Here is a 23674-nt window from a genome sequence, read left to right as displayed (position 1 = left end):
AATTAAAAAAAACAAAAGGAAAACGAAGCGCTATCGCGCCGTTCGGGATTTTCCGACAGTTTTCGATACCCCTTGGGAGTCGAACGGTTAACTCAGCTAGAACTGACCCGATTTATTTCCTATTTTCTATGTTTTTGTTTCTCGCGAAATTTCGCAACCGAAACACGTGAATTCCTCGCGCAATCGCCGAATACTCCGAATGCCTACGTTCAGTCCCCAACCGTACTCTCGCATTCGTATAGCTTCTCCCTTGGTAATAGGGGCAGGCGTAATTTCATTTCACATTTCCCGCCGAACAAGACGTCCGGTGCATTCTTCTTGTCCTCGCGTTAGAGAAATATTCCTATCTCGGGATTCTTTTCCGCGTGCGACGTTATAAAAAATAGCTCGTTTCTTCGCCCGTTTCGCCGGAATATTGAATTTCTCTTTTTTTTTTCACGTTTCGATTTCGCAGTTGCATCACGATGCGGAGAAAACCAAAGAGGAGATCCTGTCGCTCATCGCGCAACACGTTACTGCCGTAAATTACATATACAGAGACACGAAGTTCGATGGTAGAATCAAGCATAGGAATATCAAATTCGAGGTCCAGCGAATAAAGGTGATCAGTCTAGATTTTATTATTATTATTTTTCTTTGTCTTTTTTTTCTTCTTTATGGAATCTTCTTTTTCGTTATGCGATCTTTTTTCATGGAACCAACGCAAATATTTGGATTCGTAGATCGACGACGACACTGCGTGCACGCCGCAACAAACGTACGGCGAACCGAATCCATTCTGCATGGAGAACATTGACGTTAGTAACTTTTTGAATTTGCACTCGCTCGGTAACCACGAAGACTTCTGCCTCGCTTATGTGTTCACCTACAGGTACGAATGTATACTCAGTTTTGAGATAATTACGGACCGCCGAATTCGTGGTGCAATTAGGTAGAGAGGATTTATTGTGGGGAAATAAAGAATGAAGTTCGCGAGGCCTCGTAGTTTCGATGGAAATTAATCTTGAAAATTCTACGAGGAACACTCGCGATCCAACAACGATCGTTGGATTCTTATCGCGCGAGAAATTGAATTTCTGATGAGCAATTCAATTTCTACGCTTTTTTATTATATCTTCGTGGAAATAATGTCAAGTGTTTCTTTGGTTAGGGAAGTAATGGTTGGGAATTATTCGTGGCAACAATTTATTTAGATCGTTTTTGATCGTTGATTTTAGGTCTGTGGAAATAACGAATAATTTGTTTAAAGAGAAGATAGAAATACTCTCGGATCGATCGTGGTAAGAATTTATTTAAAACCTTTTTGATCGTTGATTTTAGGTCTATAGAAACGAAAGATAATTTGTTTAAAGAGAAGATAGAAATACTCTCGGATCGGTCGTGGTAACAATTTATTTAAAACCTTTCTGATCGTTGATTTTAGGTCTATAGAAATAACAAATAATTTGTTTAAAGGGAGGATAGAAATACTCCCGGATCGGTCGCGGTAACAATTTATTTAAAACCTTTCTGATCGTTGATTTTAGGTCTATAGAAATAACAAATAATTTGTTTAAAGAGAGGATAGAAAAACGTATTAATTACGAAAGTCTGATTTCTGAAATGACTCGTTTATCGTGCTCGTTAAAAGTCTTCAAATAGATCCGAGTAGTGACTTTTAACGACGACAATATTATTGAAAATGCGCAATAATTTCTCGTTACTTCGTACTTATCGCCGTCAGTACTCGTTACATCGTTTGTTCTCGATTTCAAGTCTTCTTACTTTTATCAATTCTTCTTTTTCAATATTGTCGTAGAGATTACCGTTCCTTTGAATCTCTACAAATGATTTATTATCAATTTATATTTACAATTCAACGATACTTCATAGATTTCGAAAACGAACAAAAACCTATAGATCGTAAATACAAAATCTCGTCAAGTTTCAATTCTTATATACTGACGAATTTTCCAAACAGATTTTCCTAAACATTATCAATTTATATTTACAATTTAATGATACTTCTTAGATTTTAAAGACGAATTGAAAGCTGTTGATCGAAATGTAAATACAAAATCTTATCAAGTTTCAATTCTTATTTGCCGACGAATTTTCCCGAATATTATCAATTTATATTCACAATTCAACGATACTTCTTAGATTTCGAAAACGAACTCAAACCTATAGATCGTAAATACAAAATCTCGTCAAGTTTCAATTCTTATATACCGACGAATTTTCCAAACAGATCTTCCCAGAAATAAATATTTTTTTCCAACCTTCTCGACTTAATTTTCCAACAAGAATTCCTTTCCAGGTTGCACCACGAACACGGCCGCATCCTATGCGAATTTTTTTAAGAATATTCATTAGCACGTCCGTATTATTAACAGAGATTTCACCGGTGGTACTCTCGGCCTTGCCTGGGTTGCCTCAGCATCCGGTGCATCCGGTGGCATATGCGAGAAATACAAAACTTACACGGAAACAGTGGACGGGATGTATCAATCCACGAAAAGATCACTGAACACCGGTATCATCACGTTTGTAAATTACAACAGTCGAGTACCACCGAAAGTGTCGCAGTTGACGTTGGCTCACGAGATCGGGCACAATTTCGGATCACCTGTAAGAATTCGTTCCAAACAACTACGCGTCTACCACCGCGGAACCGGGAGACTAAGCTCTAGTTATGTTTAATTTCAATTTTAATTACATTTATAGCATGATTTTCCTCCCGAATGTAGACCGGGTGGGCTACACGGAAATTACATTATGTTCGCGTCGGCGACCAGCGGGGATCGGCCGAATAACAGTAAATTTTCGAAATGTAGCATCGGGAACATCAGCAACGTCCTAGACGCCATCGAGGACAACAAGAAGAGGAACTGTTTCTCCGGTTCGTGGAACGTTCGAAAAATTATCACCATTTCGCTACGACTTGAATACTTACTTTTATTGCATCTGTCTATTGCGTAGCATCTGCTGGAGCATTCTGTGGAAATAAGATCGTCGAAGCTGGGGAGGAGTGCGATTGTGGATACGACGATGACGAGTGTGTGGACAAATGTTGTTATCCGAGACAGGTATCCGACGTGGACAAAATAAAGAACGAGACTGCAAAGGGTTGTAGTAGAAAGTTTGGAACCCAATGCAGGTATGTATTTCAATCAAACCGATCTATTAGGCTTGTGAGTAGGTCCAGTACCTGTAACTGTTATTATTTAGCCATGTTTACATTTGGACACTTGTGGTCATTATTAGTTTTTAGAACCTTTGTCATTTTCTTGACCGTTGGTGTACTCTCAACCCTCATTAATTTGTATCGTTTGAAAACGTTTACAGAATCTCAACCCCCATCAATTTACATTTCATTGAAAATGTTTACAGAATCTCAACCTGCATTAATTTGCATTCGTTTGAAAATGTTTACAGAATTTCAACCCGCATTGATTTGCATTCGTTTGAAAATGTTTACAGAATCTCAACCCCCATCAATTTACATTTCATTGAAAATGTTTACAGAATCTCAACCTGCATTAATTTGCATTCGTTTGAAAATGTTTACAGAAATTCAACCCGCATTGATTTGCATTCGTTTGAAAATGTTTATAGAATCTCAATCTGCATTGATTTGCATTCGTTTGAAAATGTTTACAGGATCTCAACCCCCATTAATTTACATTCGATTCAAAATATTCACAGTATTTACTTGCAACCTTCTTGTAACTATTCAACCAAACTTCTCACAAGTCTGATGCATTGATCCGCATCTTCTGTAATCACAAGTTATATGAATAATTTTTCTTGCAGTCCCAGCCAAGGGCCATGTTGTTCCAGCGAGTCGTGCCAATTTGTGTCACTTTCAAAGAACGTCCTGTGCAAGACAGAATCCGATTGCAGTTACAATTCGACTTGTAACGGGAGATCCTCCGAATGTCCTATACCGTTGCCAAGAACCAACAAAACTCGATGTAACGAAGGAACTCAGGTAACGAAAGTTGCATCAGGTCGTCCCATAAGTAATGTCTCTTATCGTACTTTAAATAAAGGACTTGAATTGCATCTTGGCGATATATTTATAAAAACTTCTTTCTATCTAGCTTAAAGATTGCTCCCTCGACAATCTATCGGTTGCGTTTGATGCAGTTTGATCGACATTTTTCACTTGAAAAAAAAAAAAAAATATTCTAGGGCGATATCTTGTTTGCATATCAAACTCAGGGAGGAAAAATTTGCCGACAAACTCCATCGAATAAAGCATTGAACAGGATATCGAAGCATCCGTGTTTGGACTCCAGTTTAGGAATTTTATCCTTCGTGAATTGTACAATTGTATCTTTTCATTTGTTGACAGTTGTGCATCAATGGCGAGTGCACGGGCTCGATTTGTCTCGAATGGAATCTGACGGAATGCTTCTTAACGAGCAACGTAATTCCGAATATTGACAAACGGAAACTGTGCGAATTGGCTTGCCAAAATGGAACTGATCCATCCAGTTGTCGTAGCACCAGCGAATTTGCTCACATCGTTGGTCTACCCGATGGTGGAATCAGTCTTCGGCCTGGATCGCCCTGCGATAACTTTCAGGTAAGAAATTGATCGTCAACCCCGTAAATATTTCTTATCGATCGATTGTACAATCTATTGTTCGCTGACAGTAACTATAATTTGGGAATTGCTGTTTCAGGGTTACTGCGACGTCTTCTTGAAGTGTAGAGCGGTGGACGCTGAAGGGCCGTTAGCTAGACTGAAGAATCTTTTATTTAATAAAGAGACACTGACCACGGTAGCTCAATGGGCAACGGTGAGCAGACAATTTTACGTATACACGTTTTTCGTTTCTCCGTGGATCTGACGTCATTAATGCCAACACTGAATATTTATTTTTGTAGGAATACTGGTGGGCGGTATTACTAATGGGCATAATATTCATTATTTTCATGGGCATATTCATCAAATGTTGCGCTGTTCATACTCCTTCCAGTAATCCTAAGAAACCACCAGCGAGGCGGATCAGCGATACCTTGAGAAGGCCGATGAATACTCTGAGAAGAATGGTACGCTAGCGTGGAAAGAGTGAAACACCAATTACTTTTAAACGTTCGTGATAATTATGTATTCATTTCTTACAGCGAAATCCACACGGTGGTGGAGGTGCTGGCTCGAGAAGTATACCTCCCAGGCAAACCCAAGGAGGCCACAGTGGAACTCGAGGACCCTCTCATGGTTATGGAGAGGGCAGAGGTGCACAGTATTACCCAAAAGGTAGGTTAGCGGGCAAACTATCGCTTTTTTGATGCAGCTATCGTTGCTCGAGTTTGATCTTAGTAAAAATTGCTCGTTGAAATACATATTGGATGTTTGCATTTTAGCTCATAAAATATGGATTAAACTCAAGCTAAGTAGCTTGCTGTTGTGTATCGCGTCGTTGCACGAGTAATGTCGTCTCTGGACCGTTGGAATTAAGCCCCGATTAAATATTTAAATTATTCTACCGTTGCACGGTGTTTTCGTAATAAATACGTTGAAGGCGATGAGAATGAATTGTAAAGGGAATTTAAAAAATACAAACACCTGTTAAAAACATTTACAGGATTGATAATAAATTGCTAAAGATATTAGTTGAAACAGTACCACGGTTAACAGTAGAAAGGATTCATTTATTGGTAGACTTTATTGTCTTTTTACAAATATTGGGCAAGCATAGAATTTGGAACACAGACGAGTGCATTTGACAGTTGTGTACTACGTTCACCTAATCGACATTTTTGCATTGAGAGAAAAATAAAGTAACTCAACAACACGTGCATACGAAAACGACATTATTTGTGAAACGACTGACATTTGTCCCTGTGTGACCCGCAACTACATCAATGTTTTTTCCTGTTTGCATTTCCCTCGCATTGATTGACGCGCATCACTACCTGATACTATCATTCTATGACCTACAGAGGTGAGCTGGGGCCTATAATCTATACCTTCGATAGGAGCAAATTCACGAATAGAAATGAATCTAACGTAATGCAAAAAAAACTTCACAGGCTCCAGCAGACTTCTCCGAAGTCTTTGTTGAAAAAATTTTTTAACGAGTCACCCCGCTGCTAGTTCTTGTATTTGCTCCTAATTCTCTCGTCGACGTTCGTCGTTGATATTTCTTTTTTTGAATGACAGCCACGTATCGGCTTTGAACGAGCTATTTTTATTTTATACTTCGACTCGTGCATTTTGAATCATCCTCAGAATAATAATAAATCAATGTTATGCACGAATATGAAATTAAAATTATAATTCGAACATTAAAATATAAAATATACTTATGTGAATTTATCACCAAATTCTTCCTAAAGTTACAAGTACCTATTAACAAATCAAAAATATATAAAAAGTAATTATCTTTGTAATAATAGTTCTCTGTTCTTCGAAGCAGCAAATTTATGAATAATATTTCCATAATTTAATTGTTGGGCACTCTACCGCCATTTGTGTTATAATCTACCACTGTTTAAAATGTACGAGTAGAAACGGTAGATAAAAGTAGTTTATGTAAAACTGATAATTAGTCGTCATTTAATTACTATATTGGCAAGCATACTCTTCAAGTATTTTTATTTAATTTTAACCGTAAAAACAGACTTTTTCGTTCCTTCCGCTTCTGCATTGTTTGTATTCATTTCTATCGGTTGTTTCGGTTTGGGGCAGAGATTGGGCAAATGATACAAATAGCTTTTGAATGATTAGAATAACGTAGATGCAGTATCTTAGCGGTACACGCAACGAATACAAATGCATGATAATCGTCATACAGCAACCTCTCGATAAAACGCATACTCACTGTGTTGTACGTTTCCTAAATGAAATTTGGAAACTTGGAAACTATTTAGGAAATTTCCTAAATAAATACGGTAGCGGAATTTCTTTCTAAAAATTTCCTAAATAAGTACAGTAACGGAATTTCTTTCAAAACATTTCCTACATAAGTACTGTAGCGGAATTTGTTTCAAAAAATTTCCTAAATAAGTACGCTACCAGAATTTGTTTCTAAAAATTTACTAAATAAGTACAGTAGCAGAATTCATTTCTAAAATCGACCTGGTCGAGTCGTTCGCGCCGAGAAACGTAAACAAAGTATCGCGAACGACTCGTTACGCTTTACGGAGGTCCGCGGGCGACGTTTTATAGAGGTGTTGGCGTATACTCGATTCATAAAAATTTCGTTGTACTGCATATTTATCGTCCAGTGTGTAACCGGCGGTGTATATCGGCTCCCGGCTCGCACACGTCGTTTCGTTTGCTTCGATATTTCGTTTCATAGTTGAACACCTTTCTAAACTTTAAGCAGGCTATCGCTCGGTTCCCACAGCTAGTGCGCCAGCCAGTAGCAGCGCAGCACCCAACTACGGCCGTACCAACCACCCAGAACTGTACGCAGGTGCATATTCGGGGTCCGGGGGTGGGGGGCGGGCCGCAGCCTACGAGATGAGGCATCACAACAAGGTGTGACGATCCTAGAGAACTACCACGGACGAGGCATAGTCTCGGCACCGTCGCACCCTAACTTCTCTCTGTATAATGCCAAACTGTGAAAACGAGCCGATCCAACACATACACACATCCACATACGTATACATACACACGTACATACGCGTACACGCACTCTCTCTCTCTCTCTCTGTTACTCGTAAACGAGAGGAAGAGGAAACGAAGGAGCGTGATCGAAAAAAAAACTTACCCCTACGGATCTATGGTTTCTTTTTATTTCGATTCGAGGGAATCCACGCGAAAGTGGGAGGTCCGGTTCCGTGATTCGCGAATTGGCGAAGTGTGAGTGAAACAATCGACGGTGATGTATCGCGCTGTCGATTTTGCGCTAGAGGAGGGAATTTTCGGGGGAGGGGGTTCGATATTGTTCGAATATCGGCGAAACGCGATGGAAAAATGAAAAAACGAAAAATGAAAAATGAAAAACGTTCGGCGGAAACGACTGGACGAATGACAGCGTTCGATGTAATCTGATCCGTGAACTTACGATCCCTTTGGTAATCTGTATCATCGTTACACGTTTCACGTAATTCGTCCGTTGAATCTTTCCAAACGGATTCCTCCTCCATTGAGTAATCGCGCGAACGCGATCATTCGAACTGGAATCACTGCATAGCATTCAAACGACTTCTGTGTTACGCGAAAATTCCTTCACGTTGAACCGAGTAATCGATCCGAGAGTCATTTTTTAACGAACAACGCTGGATTCGCACAGCAAATGGGGGGAGAAATATTACGGTAACGAACGTAGCGTATGTTTGCCCGTTCGATGTGTATGAACACTTTATGGCCAAGATTGCATAGTAGCGTCGATGCATCGACGAAGTCGAATTGCGTATGTTTCGCTCCCGAAAGCGCGTTTTTAAAAGCGTGTGAGAAGAAGAAAGAAAGAAACAAAAATTAAAAAAAAAAAAAGAAAAAGAAAAAGACGCTCGATGAGACTGCTCGTTAGAAGACGAAGGGAAATTCAATGGGAGACCGGAGATGACAATATATATTTGGAATAAGTGTTAGGATGATAAACGTAACTTTTGAGAAGCTCCCGCTGAACGTACCTCGTTGCTTTTAACTTTTATAATCGATTCGCGTGGACTTTTAAAACAATGGACCGTCTTCGATCGAAAGCTTGCCCACGGTGTACGGTTTCTTTTTTTTTTTCTCTCTTTTCGGTCCGCGTTCGTCGAAACCTTTTTGGTCAATTTGTTTCATCGTCGCGATCGAATCGAAAACGCGATCGTCGTTCACGTACAATCCATCGTCACGTCACAGAAGAATTCGTTTCCGAAATCGACCTGGTCGAGTCGCTCGCGCCGAGAAACGTAAACAAAGTATCGCGAACGACTCGTTACGCTTTACGGAGGACCGCGCGCGACGTTTTATCGAGGTGTTGGCGCAGACTCGTGTTATTGATCGCGTTTTGAGCGGGATCCGCCGTACAAGCCTTATCGAAAAATCCAACCGGTGGATCCGGAAGGATATTACGCGGTGATGTCGCCCCGGTTGGTACCAAAAGAAAAAAAAAGATGAAGAAAAAAAAGAAAAATATCACGTCCCGTTGATATCGCGACGAACGCGATCGCCGACGCCAAATTGTTTAATATAATTCTTTTTAAGACGCGCGCGCGTCATGTACAAAATATCGTTCAGCGAACGGATTATTACGTCGTGTTTACCCCGATTGTTGCACCGCCGCTTTCCGGAGCGAAGAAGTGCGCCTACCATTACCAAACTATTGCAGGTCATTCACTTGATCTCTACCATTGTAGTATAATAATTAACGATATGTAATATTCTTATACTAATTTTTATTAGCCAATTGAAAGCGAGCAAAGCTACGAGAGACTATGAGGGAAACGGAAGGGAAGCGAGAACAAGGAGTGAACAATTTTTTTTTTTTTAGCGATGTTTAATCGAGAACTTCACCGGTAAAATGGAGAGAAAATAACGATATCGTACACGATATTACTAGAATTGTGCTTACTATTATTATTACTATTACTACTATTATTATTATTATTATTATTATTATTAATACTATTACTATTATTAATTAGTTATCTATTGCAAGATGATAATTTATCTCCGCTGTCGCGAATGTTATAAGTTATATTTAAAAAAAAAAAAGAAGAAGAAACGATACGGTTTTGTAACTTGCAATTATTGGGGGCTGCACCGTAAACGCGCTTCAACGATGCGCATGGCGGACCAAAGACGAGGCCTCCCCTTGAATTAATGAGACATGTTCAACGCACGTGGGGCTCGAGCGGCGTATTCGTACACAGCTGCACACTCGTATGACGAATCGAGGAACAATAACCAAACCACGAGTCGTACACCAAATAAAACCCCGCGCGAATACAGTCACCTTCCTTTCTCGAAACTATACGTGATCGACCGAATGTTCTTTTTTTTCTTTTTTTTTTTCGTACTCGTCTCTCGTCGAGTCTTTAAAAGAAAATACTTCCGTTCGATTCCTTCCACGATTAACGGGATAACAACCAGGGTGGTTATCATTGTTAATTTCAACAGCATTTATTCTTCTACCTTACGCTAGATTTCGATTATCAAACTTGCCAATTTTTGACACTTGGTGAATCAAACTTGCCAATTTTCCTAGCCAGGAAACCGGTTCGCGCGCTCTCTATCGTCCTTGTCTTTCCGATGTTTCGCAAGAAGCGTAAAAAAAAAAGAAAGAAAGAAAAAAAAGAAGAAGAAGATAAACGAGAGAAAGTGTCCGTTGCAACGTCACGGTAGCTAAGTTACACGCGTTACCATTCATCAAATGGGAAACGTAAGAATTGTTGGGGTCACGGGGCACGCGAGACGGAAGGAACGTTTCTTTTGGGGGGATCGAGGGTACCGAAACGAAAGGTTACGGGGGTCAGGTGTCCGCCGGAGTTCACGGCGATACGAGTTTGCGAGTCGTGCGGAGATGTACAATAGTCGCGATGTGATTGTGAGAGAGAAAGAGGGGATCGTGTGTGAGAGAGAGAGGATCATTCGTGAGATATCGTGTGTAAGAGAGAGAGGATCGTGTGTAAGAGAGAGAGGATCGTGCGTGAGATATCGTGTGTAAGAGAGAGGGGATCGTGTGTAAGAGAGAGAGAAAGAGGATTATGCGTGAGATATCGTGTGAGATAGAGAGAGAGGATCGTGCGTGAGATATCGTGTGAGAGAGACACCGTGGTGGAGAACGGGACGGGGGAAAAAAAGAAAAACGTGGGGCGTGGAAGGATAAATGTGAAAGAGTTCAACGATTGAGAGAGAGTTCGATGATTGAGAGAGAGAATTTAATGATTGAGAGTGAGTTCAATGATTTTGAGAGAGTTTAACGATTGAGAGAGAGTTCAATAATTTCGAGAGGGAGTTCGATGATTGAAAGAGAGTTGAATGATTGAGAGAGAGGGTTCAATGATTGAAAGAGAGTTCAATAATTTCGAAAGGGAGTTCGATGATTGAAAGAGAGTTCAATGATTGAGAGAGAGTTCGATGATTGAAAGAGAGTTCAATGATTGAGAGAGAGGGTTCAATGATCGAAAGAGAGTTCAACGATTGAAAGAGAGAATTCAATGATTGAAAGAGAGTTCAACGATTGAGAAAGAGAATTCAATGATTGAAAGAGAGTTCAATAATTGAGAGAGAGAGAGTTCAACGATTGAAAGAGAGTTCGATGATTTCGAGAGAGTGTTCAATGATTGTACATACGTCGATGTTTCCCGCGCGCGTGTATAGGCGCGCGTGTATAGGTGCACGTGCACGCGAGATCATCGTGGAACGAATAATTAATATAACCGTAAGGGGAACGGTAAATCGAACGACTAAAAGAATGTAAGGAAGGAAGGAAGAAAGGGTGGAAAGAAGGAAGAGAGAAAAAGAAAAAAGTAAAAGAAAAATACTTGTTTTTATATCAGATCTGTATTATAGCGAAATATTATTCTGTATTTTGTAACCGGGACGGAAGTATAACAAGGATGACGAACGAATGCCTGTACGTGCGTGTAACCCGAGCACTTGGTCTTTTTATGCTGGCGAATTTTAACGACGATCCAAGCGTGAACGTAGGATTATTTAAGAAGTTTTTTCGTACATTCTTGCATATAGATGCAACACGGGGTTCCGTTTTGGTCCCATTCGTAATCGCTCGTCCGATCGTGTTGTTACGATTCTTTTAGTTCGTTGTGTCCCGTCTACGGTCCGTTTAATTGGTCCGTGGACGGGATTTTACTGCCATTCGTAATAGCCTGACAAGTATTACAAATCCTCCTTTCTAACGTAAGGGACACATAGTCTAAACGAAAGTTTCCGTACCGTAGAGTTTCTCGTTACTCGTAGACATCGGGTTTGGCCCTTTGCTACTCGAGAGGAGATCCTCTGTCACCACCTTCGAAGTGATTTTCCTTTTCCAAAATGGAGAATATGTCATTTAAGGTACACAACCCAATACCTTTCAAGGTACACACCTTAATTCGATGTATTGTTCTCTATCCGTGAGAACTCGGTGGTTTGGAATTCGAATTGGACATTTAAATGTTACCCTCTTCTAGAGTGTAAACTCATCCGTGTGAAGTATAGAAAAATGTTCCTTTTCGGGTTAATTTTCGGAGGATTTTCTGCTAGGTTTCCAATAAGAAAACATCGAGTGCAAATGGTCAAACCCGTACGAATTCTCAGCGTTGCGTACAGCACGATAGAAAAACTCATGCATCGGATTACCATCGTAGATATATACCTTTCAAAGAGGAGGAAAACGAAAAAGACAATTCCTTTACGACCGATCGTATCTTCCTTCCGAGGAATTATAGAGAAGTAAATAAAGCATACATTTTACATTGTCGGTTGAACAACAATAGAAAGAAATCTCACTCGGAACCGGTCGGTCGTCGTTTCCAGATTATCGTTCGTAATGAATTTATTCTTGCTTCCATTTCACTGCCGTAAAGAAGAAGAAGAAGAAGATGAAGAAAAAATAAAAAAATATAAAAAAGTGATTCAAACCGACTGAATATACGATCGAAGTGTTTTACTCGGTACGCGTTCTAGCCACGGAACGTGTGACAAACTGAAACTATGAAAAATAACGGTGTTGTTCGTATCGAAGAAAAAGTTGAAAAAAAGAAAAAAGTAAAAAAAAAAAAAGCCTAAGATGAGCGTGGAATGGGGCCAAAGTCGTAGTATCTAGTTGACGAAGACGTCGCTTATCCGTATGAGAAAGCATTACGATTAAAAAACAAAAGTACGTTCTCCTTCATCATTTTTAAACACACACCCCCCCCCCCCCCCCCTGAGAAGTCTCTACTACATATGCTTAAGCTTGTTCGTTTCCGCGTCGTCTGGATTAAGATCGTGTTCCGTGTAATTATTAATTCCGTAATCGAGCGGTTTCGCTGCATCTTTTTGTGATAAACGTGCCCCCTCTCTACCGTGTACACACAAATACACGAATACACGCACGCACGCATCGTACACGTATGTATACACGACACGAGTCGAGAACCGAGGTGGGGAGGGAGGGAGGGGGGCACAAGAGACACTTGATCTAAGGGGTATTGGGAAAAATGTGAGAAATTGCTCGCTGAATCAGCATCTCTCTGCGTACCTATCTTAATCCAGACCTGCGTCAATAATGACGCGATAACACACTACTTTATCACTTGTACATAATGTTAGTGAGGAAGAAACAAAAAAAAGAAATCGAAGATTATATTTTTTCTATCGATCCAAAAATGTGGTGACCTATCAACATCGTGCATCTGAGATTAGTTTTATCCGTGTATCGGTTCACTTGTATCCGTTCTCGAGTTCCGGTTCACGCGGAAATCGATCAATCATCATCATCATCATCATCATCGTCGTCATTATCATCATCATCATCATCATCATCATCATCATCATCATCATCATCATCATTATCATTATCATCATCATCATCTCGTTTCATCGAATACACCCCGTGCGGATTCCGTGCGGTACAACGTTTCCACGAACGTTCACGGAATCTTCCGTTCTTTACTTTTTACAATCGACGTGCCGTAGCGTTTCGTTTACTCGTTCATCCAGTGTCTAAATGCTATAATATTAAGTTGAACTTTTTATATAAATCTTATTGAGCATGATACTGACCAATCGCCTGAACGTAGCTTCAGACCACCACTCTCTCTTTTTCTCAAATGTTTAGAACGCGGCGAGTTTTTTAAGAATATTATAAATAAAAAGGAATATGATTGTGAATCTCTTGTGTTATGTTAATGTGATTAAAGAGAAAAAACAAAAACATTGTAAAGAAGTAAATAAAGCATACATTTTACATTTATGCGAACGGTGCTCTCCAACCCTCTACCAACTGACACCCTCCCTTATAAAGTTATTGAATTGTTCGTAAAGTGAATTGAGAATTGAGTTGTTCGTTTTACAAAATGGAGAATATATAATTTAATCAAGTGTTTACACGCTCTGAAAGAATCGTGTTTCATTCTCAGCGAAAAAAAAATTAAATGACTTTCCGAACAACCCAATAGCTACCCAATAGGTAAAAGGAAGTTACGAGGAAGATATTTGTAGCAAAGAAAAGAAGAAAGAAAATCAACCCTCCTTATAAAGTTATTGAATTGTTCGTAGAGTGATTTCGTTTTCCAAAATGGAGAATATATAATATTTAATCAAAGTTTACATGTTTTGTTCAACATTTGTTCGTAAAGTAATTTCGTTTTACAAAATGGAGAATATATAATATTTAATCAAGTGTTTACACGCTCTGAAAGAATCGTGTTCCATTTTCACCGAAAAAAAAATTAAATGACTTCCCGAACAACCCAATAGCTACCCAATAGGTAAAAGGAAGTTACGAGGAAGATATTTGTAGCAAAGAAAAGAAGAAAGAAAATCGACAAATATATTTAACGCATCCATGATTGATATTTTTTTTTAAGTACGTACATCTTCGTGCGATGTTCGGTTCTTTGAATCGAGATCGTTCCCGAAATAAAAACACGATTTGTATAGATAATTGTATTTATTTTATAAACTATTGTAAAAGTTACAATTATACATTAGAAAATGTGTAGCAGGTAGAGCGATGTCTACTGTACGGTACGTGTGTATTTCGATTCTCATACAGGCAGCGTTGTTTAACACATTGCCTGCAATATAAATGATTCTTTATGCGGGGGACGACATGTAACGGAATACTGAAAAAGAACGTATTGTTGTTGTTATGTTATAGTATATCCAAGCCACGTATCAAATATTAAATAGAGGATACTGTTCTATGCAAAATGCACTGTTTCAAACGATATCGAACGATATCCGGTAAAAATTGGACGTAAAAAAGTAGCCCTGAGTGGCAAGTTAAAAATTACACGGATCGTTAATCGCATTCACGGCTGTGAATGTTCAAGCTTGTACACGTCGTGATACGCGTTGCGTATTAATGCATAGGGGAAACAGCTTTCTAACAAATCCATTGTTAAAAACGGCGACTCCTGGACTATTTGGTCTAACAAAAGGTACACGGATTCTCTGTATTTGATTGCTTCTTTGTCCGCCTCTTGGCCAAGTCTGAGCAAACTGGAGGAGGCCAGGGCCAGGAATTCCTTCATTCTATCTTCTATATCGTTCTTACCGCAAATGGTGAACAACGCACCGAATATATTGTTTATCGCGGTCGCCATGCAATGTATGTTGTTCGAGTGGCCCTCCAGGGACGCTCGGTAAAAGGAATTCTCGTTACGAGCTAATTTTGGAATCGATACGGCCACGAATACTATTAACAAACAAACGAGCAAATGTTCGTCTTCGTCCACTTCGGATTTCTGGCTCCTCAGTGCTGCTGTTAACGTTGGATCGACTTTGCAAGTTAAACCAGCCGCAGACGTCATCTCTGATACCACTCGCATCGGGTCCCCGGATGGTAAATGATGCCTGAAGTCTAAAATCGAGCTCAAAAGGAATGGTATACGTTCTTCCAAGACGTCGACCAACGCTGACTGTGCCAACTGTCTGAAACTTAGAATCACACCTATAATTGTAACTCGTTGCAGTACGTTGTCTACGTGTTGCAATTTTTTCACTTGTTCCTTCATCACTTCTGGCTTGTCGAAATTCGTTCTCAAGGAAATTAGAACGTCTTTGTTCCCAGCAGCTAGTATCTTCAGTTGTTGCACTTGACTCGCTATGTGCCACATCAAGTTCTCGTTCAACATTTTCATTCCGTACGGTCCAATTAGTTCAGCTAAAGCCCTTAGCTCGTTGATGTCAGAAAATTCTTCCGCGTTGAAGGGTATTGCACCCTCTACGGACAAACTGACAAACGCTCTTTGATTACCGGAATAACAAATGTTTCCAGCACTGACACGTCTCAATAGAACATCCGAATACCATTGCGTATACAGAGCAGCTATTGTCTTATCGCCATGGCTATCCAACTCTTGTGTTTGTTGAAGTAGAGCATTATTAAATACGCGAGTAATATCTATGTGTACATAATTTTCAACCGTCTGAAGAACATTCATGTAAGATCTTACGCTAACAAATAGTTCCGATGGTTTTGCAATTTCACTGGTATCTGGATTGTACATGACCATACCGACAAGTGCTCTGGCAAATCTTGATTCCAGATGCTGATGCAAGTACTCTCTCGGTGCAAAGGTATATTCCCACACGTTGATCGTAGGACAGTAATTAATAGCGTAACATAGCTCTGTTAACGCCATGTGGAGTTTATCCATGGTCGTAAGTTCTTCCCTAGTCTTTCTATAACTTTCTATACCAGGTTTATGGATTTCGTACATATTCTTTTTATTTTTGTCCTTCTTTTTTCGATTTACCACTTGCGAAATTAATAAAGCGCAGTGCTTTGGCAACAATTTGTCACCCATATTACACTGTTCGTCGCAAATAGCTGTAATAATATTCTTAGCTTCTTTGGCCATTTCGTCCAAAAACATGTTTACGACAGACAGACTTCTTTCTCGAATATGATGTCGTTCTTCTGGACAAAGTTCGTGGGTACAGCTTTGAAAATGACTACATATTAAAGGAAAAGCAACGATATATCTGTTTTGAGCAGGAAATTCTATACACATGTGAAATTGATCTTCAAACACTTTACTGTAAAAGCAAAAGATAGACAAGTCGGATGTTTCGACTAACATTTCATCCAAATTATCTACCATCTTTGTATGAAATACTACTGTATCCATGAATGACGCTAATTCTCTATTATCGGCTAAATTCATATTACATTTTGCAATCGACATATATGCTTGTAATCTAAACCAATCCAATCGAAAAGCACGAAAATCAAAAAGTTCATTATCTTCTACTTGTTTTACCGTTAAACTAACTATCTTTGAACACATGTCGCTAAGAATTGCTCCTTCATCTTCTGGACAAACTGGGAGATTCTGTATCATTTGATCTAAAGCAGGAGCATCGAACCCTGATAAAAACTGCACATAATACCTCTGAAGTACTTGGGAATATTTTTTCACCAATGCTCTTAATTCTTCGCAATGAAATAATAATTCTGGTAATTGACGATCCACTAAATCTTCTCCTCCTCTTCCCTTGCCTTTTCCTTGTGTCGGAGGATTAACACCGTGTCTTAAAAGCCATAAAACTTCGTCTCTCGCGTGAGAAAGTCCCATTAAAACCAACAATGCTTTTGGTCCCAAAAGACCAGGTTGATCGGTTAAAATTAAACCTAGTTCTTTTAATGCTGTTCTTAAAAACTTTCTTCTTTCTCTATGTCTGTAACCAGCTTTTTGTACCGCTTGACTATAACATTCTTTCACTTCGGATACTCTTTTACTGTATCCTTTTATACTTTCAAAAAATGTTTGTATATATTGATGTATGTAAATTACTTCGTCTCTGAACAATGCTAAAACCCAACCTGACTCCAAAGCTGTGGTCCAGAGTTTACTAGGCTGTTCTTGACTTAAGAACGAATGACATAGTGTAAATCCTAAAATAACCCATCTTTCTATTCTGTCCAAACTTAAAGTTTCGCAAGACATAGTGTCTGTTGCTGCTGCTTTAAGTATTTTTCCAGGACTTCCAACAAGACTGAGCTTTTGATCAGCCCTCCATGTGTCAGCGGATAAGTTTCTTCCAGGATAAATAGGCCATAAAGAAGTAAGAGCATTCTTCAATAATTTAGAATGTGGAACAAACTCTTCTGAAAGTTTCTTTAATGGTGCATCGTAATCCATAATCATTTGACCCAAACGAGGGAAACTAGGGTCAGACTGGCTATGTACCATTTCATGGGCTGCATTAAATAATCCTAGGACTGCTTTACGATCTTCCACTTGTGACAAAAGTATCATCAAACTGACATATGTCACAACAAGATCCAAATAACCTTTGGTTAAATCAAAATTTATTGTAATGTCCATGTGTACACCACAAGCATCCATTGTGGTCAAGAGTTCGCAAACATTGTCTTTGAAATCGAGCAAATCGACGAAAGTGTAATAATATAGAGATAGAGATTTAATAATCTCATTACGAAGGTTCGTAATAGTTTGTAAACCCTTAATATCAATGTTAGGAAATTTTCTAATAATTGTCTTGATAGACGATTCTAAAGTTTTATCGGAAAGAAAACCTGGTTTGGATTTCGCATCGCCACAGGCCTTCTTTATATTATAAATGCGGGTTAACATTCCGATCCCTCTGTCATTTAGAATAGTCAGCTTCTCAGCCAACTTTTGTTGACTAGGTACAATAGGTCGTGCCATGATTATATTACTCAATATTATTTCTTACGTGATCCACATAACTCATTTGCTTCTTTGGTTTTAAATGACAGGTGACCCCACCCCTGGGGGTAATTCACCTTCACCGGATGCGCCTAAAATAGAATGACCTTTCTTTTCCTACAAAAAGATGTTGCACATTCATCACGTCCATTCATAAAAAAATAGTATGCGGTTTTTTACACGATGTCTTACCTTTCGAGCTGTTACATGTTTAATATAAATCGATGACACAGTAGGACGTAATTTCTGTGTACGTCTAGTACGATTTGAAGTACTACTCAAATGGACAATGTTGCCAACGGCTGCTGGAGTATTAGCACTCTATACGGAACGATCGTTAAAAGCCGCCAAAATTCGTAAATGTCAGGGATTGAAAACTGGGGAAATTATTTAAATATTAGTCTAAGCTTAATGAAGATAAGTTTTGTAGAAAATAATGTTTAAAGCAGTATTAGTCCATAGTCTTATGGAATACAATGAATTTAATTTGATTTTATTCCAAGCATTTCTTCTAAATGACATAGTGCTGTCATCTAGTGGAGTACATACCCAATCAATCTCAAATCATTGTCCAAAGATGACAGCGTAAAAATCTAATCTTGACGCAGATTTTCGGACTTGTAGCATTGCACCCAAATTTAATATTATAATTGATTAATAGCTTCACCAAAATGGGCGAAAGTTTTTTGTCTTTTCTTTTAACATCTTTTTAGCTTGATCTATTATTTTTTTATAATTAATAAAAGAGTCTAAGTTACATCTAAAATAAAGAAATTTAAAAGTGGCTTTACATATGTTTATTGCCCTTTCATAGGTATCATATCACTGTATGCATTGAGATTTATTTATTTATGGATTGTTTAGAGTCAGAGTTTTTTAGGATAGAATTATTAATACTATTAGTTAGTAATGCCACAAAAATATTATATGTAGCTAAAGCATTTAAATTAGTAAACTATGTTTTAGTAAATTTTTCATTAGAATCCTCTAATTCCTTGTTTTAATTCTGAATTATTAATTAAAATAATTATACAGTAAAAATAGTTCACGTGGCGCCATTCGTAGCTAGTTGCCCGTTCGTCGAGGAATAGTTCCACATTCGCCGCTAGATGTCGACACAAGTACTAAATCTAGTTTCTAAGACATTTAATTCATTTTTTTTCATAAATAAATGAGTAATTGGAATACTTTAGAAGTCTAGGATGAGTGTACTGATGGTAGGGAACCAGTAGCAATTGAAAAATTCCATGATTTATTATAAATTTTTTTAATACGTTAATAAATTTTACTGCGTTTCAAAATTTAATATAAAAACTATATTTAACAGCAAAGACGAATAACAAAGCTCACACAAGTTACAGATGAGGATTTGTAACAATTGCTTGCAAAATTGTTTAATAAATTAATGAAAATAATTATGGAGTACAGATAGTCCACGTGACGCTTTTTGTGGCTAGTTGCCCGTTTGCCGAGGAATAATTCCAACTCTCGCGGCTAGATGTCGACACAAGTACTAAATCTAGATTCTAAGACATTTAATTAATTTTTTTTCATAAATAAACGAGTAATTGGAATACTTTAGAAGTCTAGGATGAGTGAATTGATGGTAGGGAACCAGTAGCAATTAAACAATTCCATAATTTATTATAAATTTTTTTACTACGTTAATAAATTTTACTGCGTTCCAAAATTTAATATAAAAACTATATTTAACAGCAAAGACCAATAATAAAACTCAGACAAGTTACAGATGAGGATTTCCAACAATTGCTTGCAAAATTGTTTAATAAGTTAATGAAAATAATTATGCAGTCCAAATAGCAGTTCCTAATTTACTACCAGTTCCTTACCTAATACTAATGATTATAAATTCAAACGAGTAGATAACATAATTACAATTTTGATCATTATATTTTGCATTAGCTTATTGCATAATAATGATACGACTGTATTTATTTGAATCAATGTTTTAAAATTTATTAACCGATTATTGGTAGAATCATCGAAGTGGTAACGCGTTGTTTACTATTATTGTTGAGTTATTACATGTATACTTAATATTGTAGTCGGGTCAGTGTAAAGATTAAATATGGAATGATTAATAAAAACATTGATGATTAAAAATTTAACGGCGAATGTACTTAATGTAAAATTTCAAAATTGAGCAATTCCATTTTAATAACCACAATTATTCACGTTCCCCGAAAGTATTTCACGAATATAACGTGTAATTGACAATGGGCAAATATTAGGGGAAAGCTGCATTTCTTTACGATTACTTCATGAAACAGCTTTCCCTTATTAAATTTTCCCTTCCAGACAGATCCTTCTGAAAATCTCTCTATTTGTTAATTCATCAAAAAACGATACAAACATGATCGTTTTTCAATAGCATTTTAGAAAAATGGCCCGGGTTTGTTGTGGTATTTCTTTTTAAAGTCGCAAGTTTCCTACCTAAGGCACTACTTTCTCGCATATATTTAGATACATATGTACATTTTGGCGCGAAGGGAACCGTCAGCCATTATCATTACCTTCCCCCACTTTAATCGCTAATTGCGCGGGACAGCATGCGCCGGGGTCATCATACGTACCGTGGAACTCGACCTGTTAAGACCTGTTTGGACCTGTCTGCATCACTTCGGACCAATTTCGACATTAAAAAGGTGCGAATTGGAACCTAATTACCTCTAATTGTTTCTAATCTGCTTTATTGACACCTTTGTTCAATATTATTATACTTTTGATTATAAATTCAATCGGTATCGCGAGAAAAGTTGAATCAGATTTTCGCAATCACTTTTTCTTCGATTTCCAACCGACGCCAATCGTGTCAATGCCCCTTTTTCAATGTATTCTGGCTTTAATTGTTCCCCAATTGCAATAGAAATATATTTTCTGTATACATTTGCTTTAAATATGTCTCTCATTTCTGTTACAGTTGCCGATTTCAATTTGAAAGGGGTGGACGCGTACCTGCGGCGCAGAATGGACGCCATGACGCATGCCATTGCCAATTCAATTCAAACGAATTTCAGTTGCAGAATCGGTAAAATCCAATTTATTGTAACTACATACACACATATTTACATATTTTTATCGTTTATCGTGTTACCCTTAGTCGGGAATATGATACGTAGTATAATAATTGTGCGGTGTTAAGATTAAATAAGAAATGATTTCATCGAACTTTCTATCGATTTCGATTCTTAACGGTATTCTAGCGACGAACATTCGAGATGGAAAAACAATAGGATGGCAACAGGCAGGAGGTCACCGCTTACATCGAATGTTGTTTATCTGTCTCTTTTCCTTTCCAGAGAATATAATGACCGAGCGCAATGCGGTCGTCGAGTCAGTGTTTGATGTGTCTAGCTTATTTTTTTAAGGTTTTTCGGTGCTCAGCGGCACCGTGTAGAGTTTCGTTTCCATCTTAGGACACGCGAAATAGAGTCAGTGTTTTTTTTACGTATTATAATTTCTTTCCAGAGCATCGCGGCTCTCTTTGCTTTTTGATTCGCGACAGTAGAGTCATTTGTTCGTCGATTACAATCTTCGGTCGCGTTCATTTAACTTGTTACCTTTTGAAAAACTTTAATATTTAAATAAATTTTTCTTAAAAGTGAATAAAAGTAACTCGTTACCGGTATTAGAGTCAATGCATCACTGAAGAGGAGTATTGTGCGATGATTCGCAAGCGATTAATGTAAGTATTCTATTCCATATACATTCAGAAACAAATTAACATTGAAAATAAAATCTCGTGAATTGTAAATAAAAATTGTAATCTTCTCTGTTTCTTTACAGATTTCTCATAACTGCATATACTGGCCCAGCAGAACTTCTTCCTTGACATTTTCGACGACTTCCTTGATGACTTCGTTTGATGACTTTGCTGCTGACTTTCGTTGGACAACAGTAACGTCCGAAATTCGTCGCCAAATAAATACCACTCGATCACAGCTCTACCGTCGGTGAGTCGCATGTTTATTTATTCCTCCCATCCCCAAGCATGTCGTAGGACGAAAGGTCCGAAACGATACGGGGACTGGTTGTATACTTGGTATTTTTCTCGAGTACAGTGACCTTGGGCATATTTATCATATACCCAAGAACAATAACATTTCTTGTTTCATTTCTTAGTTAAGGTCTGATAATAGGGTCTTCTTGTACATCGCGTTTTTTAATACCATAAATGATTGCTCATACGTATATTTACCGTTGAGAATATTTATTAAATACTTGCAAAATTAATACGTGTATAGCCATACACATGTAATACAGTAAATGTAAAAATTCGTATGTCAATATATTTGATTAAATATTTGGCCATTATATACTATTTCACGGTTAACTACTTTTACGTTGAAAATAATTTGATATTAAAAATATTGTACTTTTTCGGTATTGAATTTTGGCCTAACGCCCTAAGTATGATGGAATATTTTGTGTACAAGAAGACACTTCGCGACGGGCAGATTCCGAAGTCAAAGTGACACGCTTAACGCACTGTTTCCACATAATAATAAATTCACTTTGACGACGGAATCACCCTAGGGTGTTTCAATATTTAATTAGTTACATATTTTAATCAATAATTTCATAAATATCAATGAATAATTTATCTTAGAGTCTTTTCTTTTGATAAATGTAACTTCTATTAAAGTAATTTCTTTTAATAATACAATTTCTCAATATTGACGCCTATATTATATTTTTCTGATAATTTTTCGAAGAATAAACAGTCGAGTTATTTGAATGGTAATACGAAATGAGAAAGAAAAAAAGAGATAGTAACTCGTTAAAAAGAATATTTACTAATCACTCTTTCTAGTTCAGGATTTTCAGTATGATTTTCCGTGTTCATTGCCCAAACTCGTTCAAGTGCCCAGGTGCTACTTGCACGAGCGAAGGCAATGGGCACGATGTCTTCTTAGTCAGTAAGATAAACAATAATATTATATATGAGTGTCTGACAATGCGCTGGCGTATCGTGCACGACGTAATTTCCACACGTGTGTGTGGTTAGGCTGTGGAATTGCGTCGGTTCGCGAAAATATATCAAAGAGACTATGAATTAACGAATGCTCTCTAACATCGTATTATCAATGACAGTAATTATCTATATTAACTTAACTTTTGCCATTACATTCACGTGACAATTGATCTTCTTAAAGAGCCACGCAATAAATTCTTATTCTCATTATAAGTACCTGTACGCAATGGTCGCCAGACATTGTCAGACAATTTCAGGAACTTGGTACGTACCTTAGAGTGTGCATGTTGCGATAAGCTCGGGTGTCGGAGGCGTCCCGGGGACGCCTCCCTAGGTTAGGCTCATTGCACCCGGGCGTTATGCATGAGAACCGTGGAGTGCCTGTGTTTG

General features: G+C 38.0%; 2 protein-coding genes across 3 annotated transcripts in view; one reads left to right on the top strand and one right to left on the bottom strand.

Annotated features, from left to right (window-relative positions):
- The window catches only part of Kuz (zinc-dependent metalloprotease kuz), a 171268-nt gene extending 157437 nt beyond the window's left edge, over positions 1-13831 (top strand). Inside the window, exons 6-16 of one of the 2 annotated variants that reach the window (XM_076308705.1) lie at positions 455-601; positions 723-871; positions 2376-2610; positions 2707-2881; positions 2962-3139; positions 3796-3973; positions 4340-4573; positions 4674-4790; positions 4879-5043; positions 5119-5251; positions 7323-13831. In XM_076308705.1, the coding sequence (XP_076164820.1) occupies positions 455-601; positions 723-871; positions 2376-2610; positions 2707-2881; positions 2962-3139; positions 3796-3973; positions 4340-4573; positions 4674-4790; positions 4879-5043; positions 5119-5251; positions 7323-7486 (1875 nt within the window). In that variant the 3' untranslated portion in view covers positions 7487-13831. The remainder of the gene's footprint in view (positions 1-454; positions 602-722; positions 872-2375; positions 2611-2706; positions 2882-2961; positions 3140-3795; positions 3974-4339; positions 4574-4673; positions 4791-4878; positions 5044-5118; positions 5252-7322) is intronic. The other variant, XM_076308706.1, reaches the window with a different exon arrangement.
- A 679-nt stretch (positions 13832-14510) lies between these two features.
- Positions 14511-18570, bottom strand: Hem (Nck associated protein 1 Hem). Its single transcript, XM_076309595.1, has 2 exons — positions 18481-18570; positions 14511-18405 (listed from the first exon to the last, which is right to left on the bottom strand). The coding sequence occupies exon 2, from the start codon at positions 18265-18267 to the stop codon at positions 14899-14901; it is 3369 nt and encodes a 1122-aa protein (XP_076165710.1). The 5' UTR covers positions 18268-18405; positions 18481-18570; the 3' UTR covers positions 14511-14898.
- Positions 18571-23674: the final 5104 nt, after the last annotated feature.

Source organism: Ptiloglossa arizonensis, chromosome 4 (genome assembly GCF_051014685.1).
Source record: "Ptiloglossa arizonensis isolate GNS036 chromosome 4, iyPtiAriz1_principal, whole genome shotgun sequence".
Classification (NCBI taxonomy): domain Eukaryota; kingdom Metazoa; phylum Arthropoda; class Insecta; order Hymenoptera; family Colletidae; genus Ptiloglossa; species Ptiloglossa arizonensis.
This window is presented reverse-complemented; position numbering and strand designations above follow the sequence as displayed.

Coding starts and splice junctions, on each gene's coding strand:
- Hem (XM_076309595.1), bottom strand. CDS start 18,267: ATGGCACGACCTATTGTACCTAGTCAACAAAAGTTGGCTGAGAAGCTG.